This window comes from Gavialis gangeticus, unplaced genomic scaffold (assembly GCF_001723915.1).
Source record: "Gavialis gangeticus isolate Ggan-Ray unplaced genomic scaffold, GavGan_comp1, whole genome shotgun sequence".
Classification (NCBI taxonomy): domain Eukaryota; kingdom Metazoa; phylum Chordata; order Crocodylia; family Gavialidae; genus Gavialis; species Gavialis gangeticus.
The window spans coordinates 103,775,868-103,792,468 of NW_017729024.1; the positions used below are offsets into that span (position 1 = coordinate 103,775,868).

Genomic DNA, 16,601 nt, shown 5'->3' on the forward strand with positions numbered 1-16,601 from the left:
TTCAGGGTTTGTCTAGCCTAGTCTTACTTTACCAGCAGGGGGTGCAGGCAACACGGGAGTAGGTGTGGGGCATGCAGTCATCGGGCAAAGGGGTCAGGCAGCCAGGGAGGCAAGGGTGGGGGAGGCAGCAAGGGACAGAGGACAGGCCACTCGACTCCCTTGCTGTTTGCCTTACTACAACCTCCCCCCTTGCCACCGCTTGCTCCAGCGCAATGCCAGGACAGAATGAATTTAAGATGGCCTTCCAAACATTAGATTCTAGACATGTAAGATGTATAATAAATTTATAAACATCTATGTCTAGAATTAATTATTGGGGGGTCATCTTAAATTCAGAGTCGTCTTGGATTTGGGTAAACGTGGCAATTTAACAGAATGTGAATGGAATGGGAAAGAGATTTGTGTTGAAAACGTTTTGTTATGTTTGATTGGGTATCTCAGGCCTGGCGCTGCCCCTGCATGCCAGGCTTGGGCTCTGGGGCCCAGTGCAACACCTACCCAGCCCTGCGCACTGGATTGGCCACCTTATCCAGCACACAGGGCCTGAGGCTCCCTATAGTTCCAGAAGTTTGGCAGTAGGGGAGTGGTGCCACTGCCCTCCCCCTTTCCCCGCCCCCCTGCCAAATTTCCAGACCTGTGAGGAGCCTCATGGGCTGGATGACACAGTACCATGGTCTAGATCTGGTTCACGGGCCAGGGCTTGAGCATCCTTGGTCTAGAACATACGTAGGCAGAATGCACAGGTCCTCAAACAGTTACTTATAAAGAAAGCCTATAAAACCAAAGTTTCGTTCTTGGCAAATTCATAGAATCATAGAATCAATGAGTTGGAAGGGGCCTAGACAGATCATCTAGTCCGACCCCCTGCCATGTTTCATCAGGAGGAGAAATGGATGATGGATCCTGGTGGAGCATTCACCAAGCAGTACCATCAACAGCCCACTGCCCTCACAGTTCAGATTCCTAAATAAACTAGCACATGCCTCATTTTTTCTTTCATTTACCTGAAATAAAGGTGGACTGTTTCAACAAGATTTAATTCAACCTATAATGCATTGAAGGCCCTGTGTGTTTTTTTTAATATATTAAAAACACAGTTCTACACATAAGAGTACAAAACATCTTCTCCTTGAGGCAGTACCAAAAATTGAGAATCAAGCCAAACAGTATCCCATCCCACTCCCCATCAACTGTCTTTGGCACATTTTTTTTTTTCTTACAAAGCCTGGAAAACATAGATGTGCTTTGCAGTGTATCCTTATTAGTAATGAATTTGAAGTGTTTGAAATCAAATGTCATGCTGTCAGCTCCTTCTCTGTCCTGCAGGATTGCAGCTGTGGCTCTGTTATGTTTGCATGTGCGCGCACACACACAGACCTTTCATGTAGGTAGGTTCAGAGACATTTAGAAATTTAAAGGTCAAGACTGCTACCTTTACACAACACTGGGCAACTACTAGGAAGCTAATCCAAATCCTACAATGCTGGTGGTGTACTCTTAATTAGATATACCACTTAATAAGTGAGCTGCCTCATTTTTCCCCAGCTTGCATTTCCAGGTGAATTTTGGGTTTGGCTGCAAGTAGGGTTTACTTAGGTAAAAAAAAAACAGGTCTGCTACCTAGCCCTGACATTTCCCCAGGTTAACATATTTCACTTTAGTTTAACCAATTGAGGTCCATGCTAAGCTCCCCAGGATTTATGTCTGCTATAAAGGTGGTATAGGTCAAGCTGAATGCCATCAATCTCCTGTTGGCATGCTCACCCCTTTTGAAGTGTCAGCTCTCCCAAGAGTTTCTTTTTTCTATGGGTTTTGGATACTAGGAAGGAAGATTATTGCACCTTTTGGGAGGTAAGCATATTGAAGGTAGAGGAGGATGTCCACTAGGGTCATTTCACTTGGTCTCAGCATGGGAGATCAGAACTATTTCAGGTACTCCAATCCACCACAACAGACCCTTGCAGGCAGAACTGTATTTTGTGAACAGTGGTCTCAAATACCGGAGATATGAGTGTGGATGTTTTTTCCTTGTCTCTGGACTGAGGGAGTCATCCTTCAAAACAGTAATTTTTGCCACTGTCTGGTGCAGGTACAGCTCTAGGGCAGAGGCATTTGCTGGTTGCAGACAGTGTACTGGTGCCTGTCACAGCCTGTGACGTGCAGAGAGATGAGACAATGCTGAGGTGCTTGGAATTGTTTTGCCACAACTCTACATATGCTTAACCAGAAATATAAGAGAAGATGCAGGGTCGTCCAAGTCAAGTAGTGATTTCATAAGCAAATGTCAGAAACCTCCTCAAAAGAGGCCAGCAGTTATCCTGTCTCTAAGGAAGGCAGGTTCATTTTCTTTCATTAAGGCCCCAATTTCTCCCCAGCCAGAATTAGGTCATTGCTGTTGGATAACTGCAGCCCTGGTACTGACATCCAGCTCAAGTGGCAGATTATTTCCCAGAATTAACCCTCTTCTAAACAGCCAGTCTGATGTAGTACAGTTACAATGAGATTCTTGGGATGAGGGAAAGATATTTACCTCTTTCTGACAAATGGACTTTCACAAAGAGACATCTGCTCTTGTTTCTGATCTTGGGATTATGCTTGCTTCAGTTGCCTTAAAATAGGAGCTGAAGGACAGGGTTGTTTGGGTCGCTAGGAGAGGCAGAGGCTGCCAACACAGTTCTGCATGCCCACAATATTATTCTGACTTCTTGGGACAAAGTACTGAAAATCTAGAGCAGGCAGAAAGCTGGAAGTATTCTGTGTAGTGGTGGATGACCAGTTGCTTTTTGTAAGACAAATTCTCAAGGAATTCCCAAATCATGTCACATCATTATGTGATTTGCATATGCAAAGTGCCCTTTTCTGGTTATATAAATTTTGTATTTGTCCATTCTGGTGACCTTTGAAAATTTACCCCTAACAACCTATCTTTATATTTTCAGATTGTTTCTTTGTTGAAGCTAATTTCAGCTTTTTACACGATAAAACTTCCTCTTTTTAAAAGCAGCCACAGCCACCAGTAGGATGTTATTGTTGCAAAGGGTAATACTATCACTGTTTTTTGCTAACCTGGTTGGTCAGGTTTTGGGGTAAGCAAAACTGAAATAGCGAGCCCTGTAACTAAGGGCTCCTCAACATGTGCAGGCACGATGGGATCTAATGCACAATCCACACAATCACACCCTCTGCCATGCCACACCTGCATCAAATCCCATCACGGTTTTTTTGCAAATCAGATCCCATCGTGCCTTATGGCTGGGCTCCACCTGCATGGCCAGAAGCAAGCTCGTGCAGCTGGGAACCCCCCTCAGCTGCTCTACATGCCCCCACAGCTGAGAGATCACATGAGCTGCAGTCTTCCAGCTGCGGGGGTGCATGGGGCCCCCCACAGCTGGGAGCCCTGTTAGCTGGGAGCTCCCAGGCTTAAGGATGCACATGGGCCTCTCTAGTGGGGCGCTCCAATCAGCTGATGGGGCTCCCAGCCACAGGGGCCCCCGGCCACAAGTTCAGTTAACAGTGTGATAGGAAGCAGCTACAAAGTTATTCCACATTTTTTGTGGAATAACTTTGTAGCTTATTTCTTTTTAACACACCATTAATTGATTGAACGTGTAGCCAGGTGGCTACTTAAGGTGTTATTATCTGGTTAAGTGTGATGTGTAGATGTGGCCTAGTAAAGGTTCCAGCCGCACATTATATATATTATGCAATTACCTGCTTAATCCCACAATACATTTAGAACAGCCCCTACGTACAAAGTAATTATGACACCATAAAAGTGACAGTCCAGCTATAAAAAGACCCAGTTTGCTGCAAAGTTAGTGCTTGAAAATATGTAACAACTTTATAGCTGGTTTCTAATTAAATTTATTTTGAAAGTGTGGCAGGGCTCAAATGTTTAATCTGACATCTGATTTTTTGCATAATTCCATGGACTTCAATAGGACTATTCAGGTGCTTAAACACTTCGGTGGACCAGGTGTAGGTGAACTGGTCTCAAATATGCTAGGTTCAGGGGGTTTTTGTTCAAGTGTTATGTATATATGGGTGCTGCTAACTGAATTTGAAGTATCGGTAAAGCATCACAATGTGTCTTGCATCAGGCATTTAGACAGAGGCCTTTAGGCAACACTGGAACCTCAGGTGATTAAATTCACTTTTTTCTGGCAGAAATCCCAGTTGAAGGATGCATCTGACCACTCTAGCACCTCTTTCTGCCGTTGGGGATCAGTGTGTCTTATGGTTCCATATAGTCAGCTGATTGTTAATTTCTGATTGTCCAGTCACCTCAATTAAACCAACCATGGATTTAGCTCGGTGTAGACTCCCCTCCTTTTCCCCCCTCTCCTCTTCCAGCTCTTTTCTTAAAACACATTGTGGTCCAATGCCTCTCCTTTCTGGAGATGCAATTAACTGAAAATAACTTCTGTTTTGGAGGCAAATCACCCTAGTGTACAACCTATTGAGTATTTTGAATGTAGGGTGAACAGTAGGAAATCTAAACTAGCAGTCTTGGCAACAGAAACGGTGATAATTATGCCTAGTTTGTCAGAGATTTTCCTCCCCCTAATTCAGCTCATTAAGTCAGCCTGTAAATGTAAGGATTGTGGCTGTAAGAGAAGATTAACCAAGCTGATCTTGTGACTTTTGGAAGCAGGGGTTAAGGAAACAAACCCCAGATATTGCGTATTGTCTCTGTTTTACAAGGAGATGCACAGAACACTAAGCTTTTTTATCTTGATAGGCCTCAGACTAATTGATTAGTGCAGCAGAGTGCAGGGGGAAGAGGAGAGACAAGGCTGGAATGGAATTACTCTTCTCTTGTCAGCCACCCACATAGCTCTCCCTAATTTTATGACATCATTAAATATATATACATCTGATCTGCAGAGTTTTTAGAGGGAATGAGGCAAACAAATATTTATAGATGCTTCTGTTTATTGCTTATTTTGTGAATTAGTCATAATAGCTCAATCTGTGGAGAGGCAGCCTGTTCAGAATACATTAAAAGTATCTTCTGTTACATAGCTGTGCATCTAATTAAATGAATTAATGTGCAGTATTCTCTGCTCCTAATTCATAATTATTGTAGTTTTTTTCCCTTTCACAGCTAGAATTGTTATAGTATTTGCAGTTACATAAAACTGAACAGCTAAAAAGAGTTGCCGTCTGTAGCTCACAGATCTTGTAACAACACAGTCCTTCTGCAATAGCTGTGATAGTTTTAAGATCTCATTTCCATTTTTTGTGAAGAATTCTGTGCGTCTTTACACAGCTTTCAATCACTAAATGGACTAGCATGATTACAAAACTTTACATTTTTTAATCATAGTCATACAGCTGGAAGTAGCTAATGATTTGCAAATGACACCAATTTGAGTGGAATTACAGACATTCTGGCGGGCAGGGCTTGGATCCAGAATGACCTGCATAAACTGGAAAGGTGGTCTGCAGTCAATCAGATGATATTCAACAAGGACAAGTGCAAAGTTCCATACTTGGGACAGAATAATTGCATGCACAAATACAGACTGGGAATGACTGGCTATGTTGCAGTACTGCAGAGAAGAACCTGGGTATTACACTGGACCCTAAGCTGAATATGAGCCAAATAAAAGCCAACAGCATATTAGGTTGTATTAGCAGGAGTGTCACTGGCAAATCAAGGGAAATGATTCTTCCTCTCATTTCAGCACTTGTAACATCTTACCTGAAGGACTGTGTCCAGTTTTGGGCCCCACACTTCAAGATGGATATGGCCAGATTGGAAAGAGTCCAGCAGAGAGTGACAAAAAATATTAGAAGCCTGGGAAGCATGACTTACAAGGAAAGGCTGAAAGAACTAGGATAATTTAGTCTGGGGAAGAGAAGACTTGGGGGGCATGGATTTGATAATAGTCTTCAAATACCTGAAGAGCGATTATAAAGAGGGATAGAAATAGCCTTCTTTCTATGACTGTAGGAAACAGGACAAGAAGCAAAGACCTCCTCAAACTGCAGCAGATGAAAAATAGGTTGGGGATTAGGAAGAATATTCTGACTCTGAGGTTGGTTAAGCACTGGAACAGACTACCTACAGAACTTGTGGAATCTCCATCCCTGGAAATTTTCAGGAGCAGGTTAGAGACACTTGGCTGGGATTGTTTAGTTAGGGTTGATCCTGCCTGGTGCAGGGGACTGGATTAAGTGACCTTTATGAGGTCCTTGCAGCCCTGCTTTCCTATGATCCTATAATGTAGTACATAGATACTAGTGTACTCTAGTTTAAGAAGTTGCATTATGCAGAGAGAGGGAGCTTTAATTTACATTCCCCCATTTGTGCCAGCACTTTGTAATAGAAATGCAGAGTATCTCCAAGAGATGCATCTCCATTTAAGAACACACGTCACGGAGAAGAGACTTTGAGGAGGTTTGGGGTCTGAGAGGACACAAAGGGAAGAAATGCTGAAGTTTTAGCACTGTTAATCTTTGATGGATTTTTTTTCAATCTTTTAGAACTGATTGATGTCACATGTACACTGCTGCTGCTAAACCCAGACTTCACCACTGCGTGGAACGTCAGGTATGTCACACTCAGCAAATGACTTCAGAAAGAGCTTGGCCAGCTGCCTTCAGACTGAGTCAGCCATAAGCTTTGTTTTAAGTGGGATTTAACAACACAGCAACAGCTTTTTGGATAAGATGTGCTGAAACAATATTTGGAACCTCTTCTATTCTGATGTCCCTTGTAGCTAATGTGTCACATTTCACACACTTTTTCTTTCAAATGCAAATGAAGGGTTATTCCACTCTATTTGAAAAGAGATCTTGGATAAAGAAGTTATTTTATGGAAGGACTAAAGCTGCTGCTTCCACCCATCTATTGGTCAGCACTTTTACCTTGGTTTAAATTCCTGTAAAATTCCATCTCTGTCTGCTAGGGTTTTTCATTCTGAGCCCCTGCATTATATGAGGTTACCTTTGAAAAGTAACTTCATTATATGAGAGATGTTTCTTTGTTTACAGTGAATGAAACTGATTGTAGCTGGCAAAAGCCTTATCAATGGGTGGCTTTTCTTCTGTATAATAAATGAATAAGGGGAATTAAATATTTAGATTTTGTATTACCTGGGGCCAGGAGTGTCCCTTTTCCCAAGACATCATGTTTAATCAGCATTTTGTTCATTCTCCCTGGCATCAGATAAATCAGAGTTTCCTTTTGCACTAAAGAGCATTTCTAAACTAACTTACCTTATGGGATAGTTTAGAAAGCACTGAGCAGTCTGTCTTAAATCCTAACCTGTTGCAGATGTGAGGAAAAGAGTTAATAGAATACAGATATATCTCCTTCTTCCCAAGCCACTGGGAGAAGAAAGGAACAAAGCAGTCCCAAAATATAATAATAGTGCTTAAGACTTTTGTAGTGCTCTACATGAAAATCAGTAAGTACACTTAAGGAAACGGAGACAAGCCGTATGTATGGTGAATTAGTCTCAGGCTCTGAACTGAATACGTTGACTCCTCTCCTTTCCTGCATAACAAAGGACTTGCCTACTGAATTAGACTAATGATTTGTTTAAATGATCCATCTAGCCTCATATCCTATCTCCAACAGTAGCTAATACTTAGGCACTTCCAAGGAAGCTGTCAAATCCTCATTAATGGTCAATTAAAGAATAACTTGCCTATAAGAGAAATTTTTGCCAGATATCAAAGTGGGTAGTGAATTTCTTAAGAGAGATTGCAGCTGATGTAACCATGGAAGTTATCTGTGTAAATGACTAACCTGCCTTTATTTAGTTCTGCTGGACTGTTCTTTTATTTTTCCAAAATCTAGGTCTTTCTTACATTTTGTGGCCGAGTTAAATGCACCAGTTTATGCAGAAGAAAAAAACAGCTTGCTTTTCATCTGTTAAGATAGCCTGTTGCCTTTTTAATTAGGTGTTTCTTTGTTCTGGTATTAGAGGGTGCCCAGTTGACCTTCGCTGTTGTAATTGGCTTAAAGTTACCTCTGCCAGGATTGTGCACCTTGATCATTTTGAGCCTCTGGTAGTTCACTCACTAGCACAGTAACAGTACAGCTCATCTGAGTTAAATATCAACAGTTCATGTTCTGCCATTTAGCTATCCCCCAAAGTAAAGGGAGAGCTCTGGGACTGGCTTTGATCCCAGACATCTCTGCAGATCCTTCAGTCCACATGGGAATCTACATGCCATATCCTCAGTCATGACAGTGTAGCCCTGCTTCCCCAGTATATGTGAAGAGGAAACAGGAATCAGCTTCCTTGCTCCTGATGGTGAAGCTGTTCTTTACATTTCCCTAAGTAAAGAGACTGAAGCTAATCTCAGATCTTGCACAGAGCGCTTTAGTGGGAATAGTCTCTTCCTGCCCTTCCCCCTACCTCTCACCCCTCTTGAAGGATAGCTGGAGGGGTTTCTAACTAAAAATGCAGCTCTATGTCTGGGTAGATTAAAGTGCTTACAAATACAGGTTTTCAGCTGTTCAGAGGGCTTCATGCAGTAGGAAGAATGAAGAAATCAGTCCATTAATACTGTATTTCTAGTGAGTAACTATCAGATCCAGATAAAGCAAGCTCCATTTTTTTCTGTCTATAGTGTATTTATCAAGGTTTCTGCTGCAAACCGATTCTTTGAAGTAGCATTCATGTACGAAAAGGGAAGTAGAGGTCATAAAAGGCTGACTCTATCGTGAGAAAAATGTATCTTTGAGTATCCTTGAAATGATAAAATTGATGGGGCATTTAAGTTGAAAAATAGCTTGTGATCCTGTTCAGTAGCATTATTGCGTGCCAACTTCTTAGGAGTTGCTTTCAGTAATGTTCCCTGTCGCTGTGCTGCTGCTGCTTAGTTGAACCCATTTTTTCTAATAGCAATACATCTCCTGTCTGTCCATCCTCTTCACCTTATATTTTAACTGCTTGAAAGCTAAAAGGGTTTGCAAGTGCAGTCTGTTAAGACCATTTTATTCTGAGTCACAAATACAATTCGGATAAATGCACTGGCAATAAGGATTGTACATTCCTTCATGTAGTGTAATCTGTGTGGTGGTTCCTAAATCTAAATACAGAAATGGTCATATTCCCATAAACTCTGAAACAAACTGGAAATAAATGATGTTCTTATACTCTTAAACAGTTATGAAATATTTAGAGCAGTGGTGCTCAACCTGTACCCTGTGGACTGGATCTGGTCTATGGAGCCATGTCATTCAGCCCAGGGGACTCACCATGGGTGCAGAAATTTGGCATTGGGGAGTAGTAACAACATAAATTCCCATAGTTCCCAGGACCACAGCAATTAGCACTGCCACTGATCCCCCACCACCAAATTTCCAGACCCATATGAAGCCCAAATAGTATAAGTGAGGGAGGATGACCAGGGCAGCAGTCCCAGGTGCTGCCTTTGGAGGTGAGGGGTGCAAAATTAGCCACCACCATAGCGGTGCCTGACCACATTGCTGCCATCATCATGGTGGCAGCCAGTGTCTCCCTATGCCTTGCAGCTTCCCCACACATGGAGCTGCCCTGCTACACCTCGAGGAAGCTGTGCTGGCCCGCTGACATGGTCCTGCATGCCTGATATGAAAGAGAAACACAAGAGAAGACAGAGTGGAGCAGTAGAGCAGTTACCAGTCAGAAAAGGTAGATGAACCACAAAAATAAAACACCAAGAGAAGCGCACAGCTGAGCACACCAGAAAATGAAACCTCCCTCTGACTGTGTTTGTTAGTGATCAAAGATCTGGGGGGCCTGAGAGAGGAAAAGATTGGATCTGGGTTTTTCAGCTATAGTTGAGTAGTACAGCAGCAGTTAACTTTATCAGAAAGGTAAGCGCTAGTTTAATTTTCTAGCCAGGCCAGAGTGTACTTTGCTATAAAATAAATTACAGTTTGATTATGTGCTGCTACTCCAATGCACAACTTGTTTTTAATTTTAGGAGAGAGATGGCTTCTCTTTAACAGCTCATTAGTGTTCCCATTACAAAGTTGGCCACTACAGCTAGGGCCAGATAGTTTAATTTGCAAATCTGTCCTTGACTCTCATGCTATTTTATACACTCACATAAAACCCATGTGTATTTCGATAGACTGGATTTGACTTTTTTATTGTGTAAAATATCTGTGGAGGGAAGGATAGGCAGGGAAATATTTTCCACTGCCAGTTCAGGTTATACTGGAAGTTTATGGGCCACATAAGAGTGAATCCAATGGCACAGAAGTGTACGGCACAGTTGAGGGGTATGATAACTGAGTGATAAATGCCATTTCCGTAATGGATGGGAAACTAAATATTCATGGAGGAAAGAGAGACCATTTGGTATAGTTTACAAAAGAAATAAAAGCTCTTGTGAGAGCAGCTCTTTCAACAATATGTCCAAGCCTTTAGAAATGATTCCTTCAGTGTACCCACTTCCTTTGCTGTTCTTATGAAATGTGGAAGCAGAAAATGTTGCTTAGTCTACAAGGTGATTCTGTTACTACATTTGTTTCTTAATATATAACAAGAGGAGAAATTGTGTTTCTTTACCTTGTTTAATGCAGCTTGCACAGTAACTAAACATGGTTTAAATGTTAGAGGTTTACTACTACTTCCAGGCCAAAAAGTAGCCTTAATTTTGAATCAAGCTATCGAGAGTAAAAGCGTCCCTTTCCAGTTTCTTGAGAAGGTATCACAGAGGTGTATGCAGAAAGCTAGATTTATTAGAGTACTCACTGGTGGAACCACAGATGAGTAACTGAGCAAGGGTCAGTGTACATCGGATTGAAAGTGTCTCAAAATAAATTCAAATTCTCTAAGTCCCAAGAGATGACAGCAACCTCAAGCTCTTGCTGATGGCTCTGAGGCAATTGAGTGGTATCTTGACATTATTCTTCATATAGGCTAGAATACTAAAGGCAATTAGAACAAAACACAAACCAGAATCAGCAATATTGTTGCCCTAGTTAGGTATATTCTTAAGGAGCCCAAAGAAGGCAAATTTGTAAGCATGTTGTATTTTGTGCTGGATTTTAGTCGCACCTATAATTGAATCTGTTCTTTTTCAAGGGGGTGCTTTCATGTTGAGAATCTGCAAAACCTAGAAAGTACTATGCTGCTACTGCAGCAGTGAAAGACAGCCAGGCCTTTATGTTTGGAAATCTACCTTGAAGCACTGAAAATTAAAAGGGCAAGTACTTTTGGGACTGTAGAGTTGCAGACTATTATTCCCTGACTTCACTGGAGATCAGTTCGCTATATGTGGGCTTGCAGCATATTCAGTAAATCATTGGGCTCTTAGTGCAACTTACGTAGAATTTAGGTGCCTTCATTCAAAAAAGTGATCTACAACCCCCAACATAGTTGAAAGTTCTGACAGTCCTTAGATACCTAGGTTTTGTGTAGTGAAGTTACTGAGGTGCCTAAAGTTCTGTGGTTGTCTTTGCTCAGAGATACCACTTCCTTGGCTAAGCATATTGGTGCCTATCACATGCATAAATACGTTTGGGATTTACAGACTACGAACCCCAGTGCCTAACACCCCTGAAGGCCACAAGACAGGGCATGCTCAGAGCATGCCTAACACATGCTGACAGCCACTTTCTTTCAAAAGCAAACAGACAGATCTGGCCCATGGGCCAGAAGTTGAGTACCACTGGTATAGAGGTTAGAATGCTCTCCGACAAAATTGAAGACCTGTGTTCTGTAATAGAAGGGGCTCAAACCCATCTCTCCCATCTTCCAAGCTGGAGGCTAAACTGAAATGGAACACATTTTCACCCCAGTGATGAAGCTGGCTGTTCTACAGCACAGAATGCAAAACTCCCTGGGTTAGATGGAAAGTAAGCAAGACTGTACTCTAGATTAAAAGCATATTTGTGTGGGTGAGGATATCTTAGATTCTCTTCTCTGTTTCAGTGTTTATCCATTTTGATTTGCTGTTATAATGAAAAATGTTCAAACAGTGTTGCGAGGAGGCACAAAAACTGAGGACTGCCCTCTGCTTCCACCACCTTCTCAACCAAAAGAAAGGGTGAGCCAGTTGCTCATTTCCAAAAAGAACATCTTGAGTGCCTAAGTGTAACAAGTGGGCCGTCCTGGGGCTGGTCCAAACGTTGGCCCACCCACTTATCTAGAGCAGTTTGCCCACCTGCCTCTCCTGCCACACCATTGTTGTAACTAAAGATGTTCCTAGGTGAGAGGCTGCCCATTTAATTGCCCTGACGCCAAGTGCAAATACACGGCTCCAAACCTACCCTTATACCATTTCCCATGCCTTGCAGATGGCATCCACGTACACTAATACTTCCTCAGCCCCTTAGCTGGGCTGCACTCAGCCTTACCCAGCCCAAACTTGGCCTCAGGTGTCCTCAGACCTACCTGAGCTCCATGCCCCCCTCACTGGAGCATCAGTGGGCCTGGGCCACACCTCAGGCCCCCTTCAATCAGCCTGGACCCCACCTCAGGCCCTGCTCGGTGGGCTTTGGCCTGTGCTTTTCTGTCAGGGTGTGTTCCAACAGTCAATGGTCAGGGTTCAATTCTGACAGGGGACACAGATAATTTGCACAAGCCATGATTTAGTGCTGCCAAACCCAATGATTTGACTGTCAGAACGCACCCTGACTATTGAACCCAATGATTTGAATGGGGTGACCATAGGGGCACCTGCAAGGCAGCAGGGGCTGAGGCTTTCCAGCGCCCCATACTCACCCTTCACTGGGGAGGCACAGGTCTGGCATTTCCTGGAGACTGCCCCACTACAAGCAGCCCCACCACAGGTCCAAAACAGAACTTAAAAGGTCAAAACTGGGGCCAAAGAATGAGGAAGCTTCATGAAGCACAGTTGTCTAAAACAAATCAAGAAGAATGGAAAGAAATGCTACCAAACAGTCATAGTAAACAATGATATTTCATTTCAATTTACCTAAAAGACTGAAACTAATTCAGAAATTGTCACCCATTTTTTATTATCAGGCTACTACAAAGTCTTATCTGCCTACAGTAGAACAATTAGGATTTTTTTCACCTATGTTCTTCTTAGGGCTCTGATCTTTTTCCCACAACAAAAAATTGTGAACAAATATCTCTTTCTGCATGTGCAGACCCACATGAATTCACATCCTCACTTTGATTACAGGGTAAGAGCAACACTTGTACCAGCAGCTCAGATGCACTGAGGTCTTAGAGCTAAGGCCTTAGAGGAGGAATGAGATCCTTTTGAGGGTATTCCACAAAGGCCTCATACAGATGTTCATTTTTTCCTGGGAGAGTTGCTGCTTTCCCAGGAGAAACCACAAGTATGCAGGTATTTAGTCTTTTTCTCCCAGAGTAAAAATGCTGCTCCAGAAGAATAAACTGGAAACAACCAGGGTTAAATCACTCCAGGACAGTTTCTCTTGGGACAGTGAATGGCTGTACATGCTGTGGCTTCTCTCAGAAGAGAACATGGTCCTTCAGCACACCTTCCTCTCCTGCCTCCCAGAGAGAGAATGTCATTCACTGGACTCTGCTGCTCCAGCACAAACCCCATATTGTGCTGCAGGGTAACAGGCTGCCGTTATGGGCAGTTGATGTTAGTCAATCAGGGCTGCCCCCTGCATTGCTTACATCCATCACCAGGCAGACTAAGGGAGTCTGCGGATCACAGTGCTGTGTGCGCACAGCACCTTCCACCCCCTCCCCTGCTGCATGTTGGCAACACTGCAAGCTCTCCACTATTCAGGGCCTCAACATTCAATTGTCTATAAACACAGCTCTGGCTAGGTTTTTCTACCAGGAGAGCAAACCTGGGAGAATTCCCAGGAGAGATTATTTGAATGTGTGTATGCAGCCAAAATTAGTATTATTAGCAAATTGATGATTCATAAGCTAAACCAGAGATTTCAAATAGGAATCCATAGTGTCAAAAACATTCTGACCTGTTGTGGTTTTTCTGAATTCCTTGCAACAGAAGAATCGCTCTATTATTTTTCCATAGTCAAGGAACAAGTAAACACAAAGAGCTGGCATTTTCTGAGGGGCTCCTTAAGCATCTTTACACATGCCTCGGGGTAGGAAGGGGATCCTTTAACTGGAGCAGCTCTTGGGAGCCACTCTAATTAAAGCGCCTGCAGCATCTCATGTATTCAGTGTACCACACTTAAGAATGGCTGGGGGGTGCTTTAATTAAATCTCATTCAAGGGGCTTTAGTTGAGGCACCCTGACACTATTCTGAAGCATGGGGATGCTAAATACATGTGACACTTAGGCTGCTGGAGCGTGCTAATCAGCACTCTCCAACAGACTTGATTAATCAAGTCTGCTTCAACATATTCTAATCTGCAGATGTCGGGCATGTGTATAGGTGCCTCTTGAGTCTAACAAGGACTGCCTTGAGTCTATAAAGGTGGAGGACCACTACAATAGCTGATATTGTCCAGGCCAAGTTAGAGAGCTGAAGTTTTGAAATTTACTTTAAACACACTATACTTGGTTGCAGTGCTGTATCTTCATCCATTAAAGGTTTGTTTATTTTCAAGCTTTATATTTTGGGAAACCATGGTTATATTATGCTTTAAAGAAAATTACTTGCTTCATACTTCTTCTTTTTTTTTTTTAAGGAAAAACCTTTATTTTTACAAATGCATTTTTCTTTTTATTTTGCAGGAAGGAACTAATATTGTCTGGCACTTTAAATCCACTTAAGGATTTACACCTTGGAAAACTGGCATTAACTAAGTTTCCGAAGAGTCCAGAAACATGGATTCATAGGTTTGTCCTTTTCCCACGCTCCCCAAGTTTATATACTTCCAGTTCTTTTTCTCCAGTTTCTCTTCATTAGGGAAAGTGGTGTAGATGATTGTGGGCATTTGGAAATAGGAAATCTCCAAGCCATCTACAGTAAAATTTACAGCTTTGGCTTTGAAAAGAATCCTCTTTACCATGTTTTGGGCATGCTATTTAAATAATATGCTTCTCTTTATGTTGTAGGTGTTTGTAATATAGCCATAGTTGTGTATAATTTCCCCAAATTGTGTATTTACAGCAGCACCCAAAAGCAGCTTGAAAATTGCCATCAAATGATGTATTTTCAAATTTTTTACTTTTTTAAGTACTAGTTTTGTTTTGCAGACCTGCCAGAAAGATAGGATAGAGTAAGAATTAGGATAACTTGTAACTTTAATTGTATGTAGGTTTATATTCCTTCTTTAGTTTCTTTTTGTGTAACAATCTTATTTTCACCATCAGTAAGATTATTCAATGGCAGTAAGTCTCTGTTACTGAGTAATAAAATAACAAATTCACTTGGAAAAGGCAACCAAAAGAATAAATCAGATATACCAACTTCTATTCTCGTCTTAGTGGAAAGTTTGCTATGACAAGTGAAATATAAATTATCTATAGAACAGCCATGTAAAATATTGATACATTCCTCAACTGCAAAAAGTTCTCAATGTGTATATATTTTTTTAAGATTTTGCATAAGAACATATTTTCCTATAAATGATTTTCCAAGACTGTCAACAATGATATTTTGCAGAATGTCACTGTTCTACTGTTCACAGATATAACAGCCAGTCTGCCATACATTCAAGTAGTCCATGAAAAAATTCTGGTCAGGGTAACACTGTAAACAGTAAAAGTAAAGCTCAGGTAGTTTATGATGTCATCAGAGTTATAAGATACATGGATATTCTTATTAGACAGGGTTTTATAGGTCTTTGGACTTTGAAATTCTATGTAGTAAAAATGAAATTTGTGGGTGTTTATATGCACCTGCATCCTTCCTGGTAATTTTCTTTATATAGTCCATGATGGTTTTTAACTCTTTAATGTTACATTGCATTATTTGCAACATCTGATTACGTTGCTTTAAGTAGCCACATTATATTTAATGAAAAGGACTTGTAAAAATAATGAAGAGGAGACAGATAATTTGCATAAGCCATGATTTAGTGCTGCCAAACCCAATTTCATTCATATTAACCAAAACTAGAATATTAATTGCTTCATGTGATATATTAGATACTTGTCATGTCACTGTGTTGATCAATAACAAACATTCTTTAAAAATAACAACTCTTGCTCATTTTGCACTAGCTTGTCCTGAAACATCGTTAAAATTACCATCTGTTTGAGCGTATTCTGCTGTGCATTAGTGAAACAGCAACATTTGTGAACTGTTACTCTGCCAACCACTAGTGAAAACCATGAGTGGTAACTTTTATCTGAGAGTAGCCATACCCTTTGGAACTAACAGTGTCATCTTCCTGGCCGTACTTTAAAGAGTTTTTGAGAAATGGGCATATGAGAAGTGCCATTCTAGATCAGACCACTGCTCCATGAAGTCCAGTGCACTGTTTTAGACCATGCTCAATACCAAATTGCACAGGAAGGTGCAAGAAAACTTGAAGTGTGGAGTGGCAGAATTCAGTGATCTAGATCGTCATAATTTCTTATGTCCAGCAAAACTATTAGATTCAGAGATCCTATTAAAACATTTGATGTTCTACCATCAATTCCTTACCCTTTTGGATGCTTTGTAGAAGTCACGTGCAGTGATATTCAAAATACCAATACAGTTTTCATTGTGTTACGCTACACTTCTTTGTCATATTGTTCCAGTTCCATTCAGCTGAATATTAATG

The 16,601-nt window shown here is 41.5% G+C and overlaps 1 protein-coding gene across 1 annotated transcript in view; it reads left to right on the forward strand.

Annotated features, from left to right (window-relative positions):
- PTAR1 (protein prenyltransferase alpha subunit repeat containing 1) overlaps positions 1 to 16,601 on the forward strand; it is a 42,722-nt gene that overhangs the window by 8,583 nt on the left and 17,538 nt on the right. The window contains exons 3-4 of the mRNA XM_019518230.1: positions 6,493 to 6,559; positions 14,620 to 14,724. Coding sequence (XP_019373775.1) covers positions 6,493 to 6,559; positions 14,620 to 14,724 — 172 coding nt within the window. The remainder of the gene's footprint in view (positions 1 to 6,492; positions 6,560 to 14,619; positions 14,725 to 16,601) is intronic.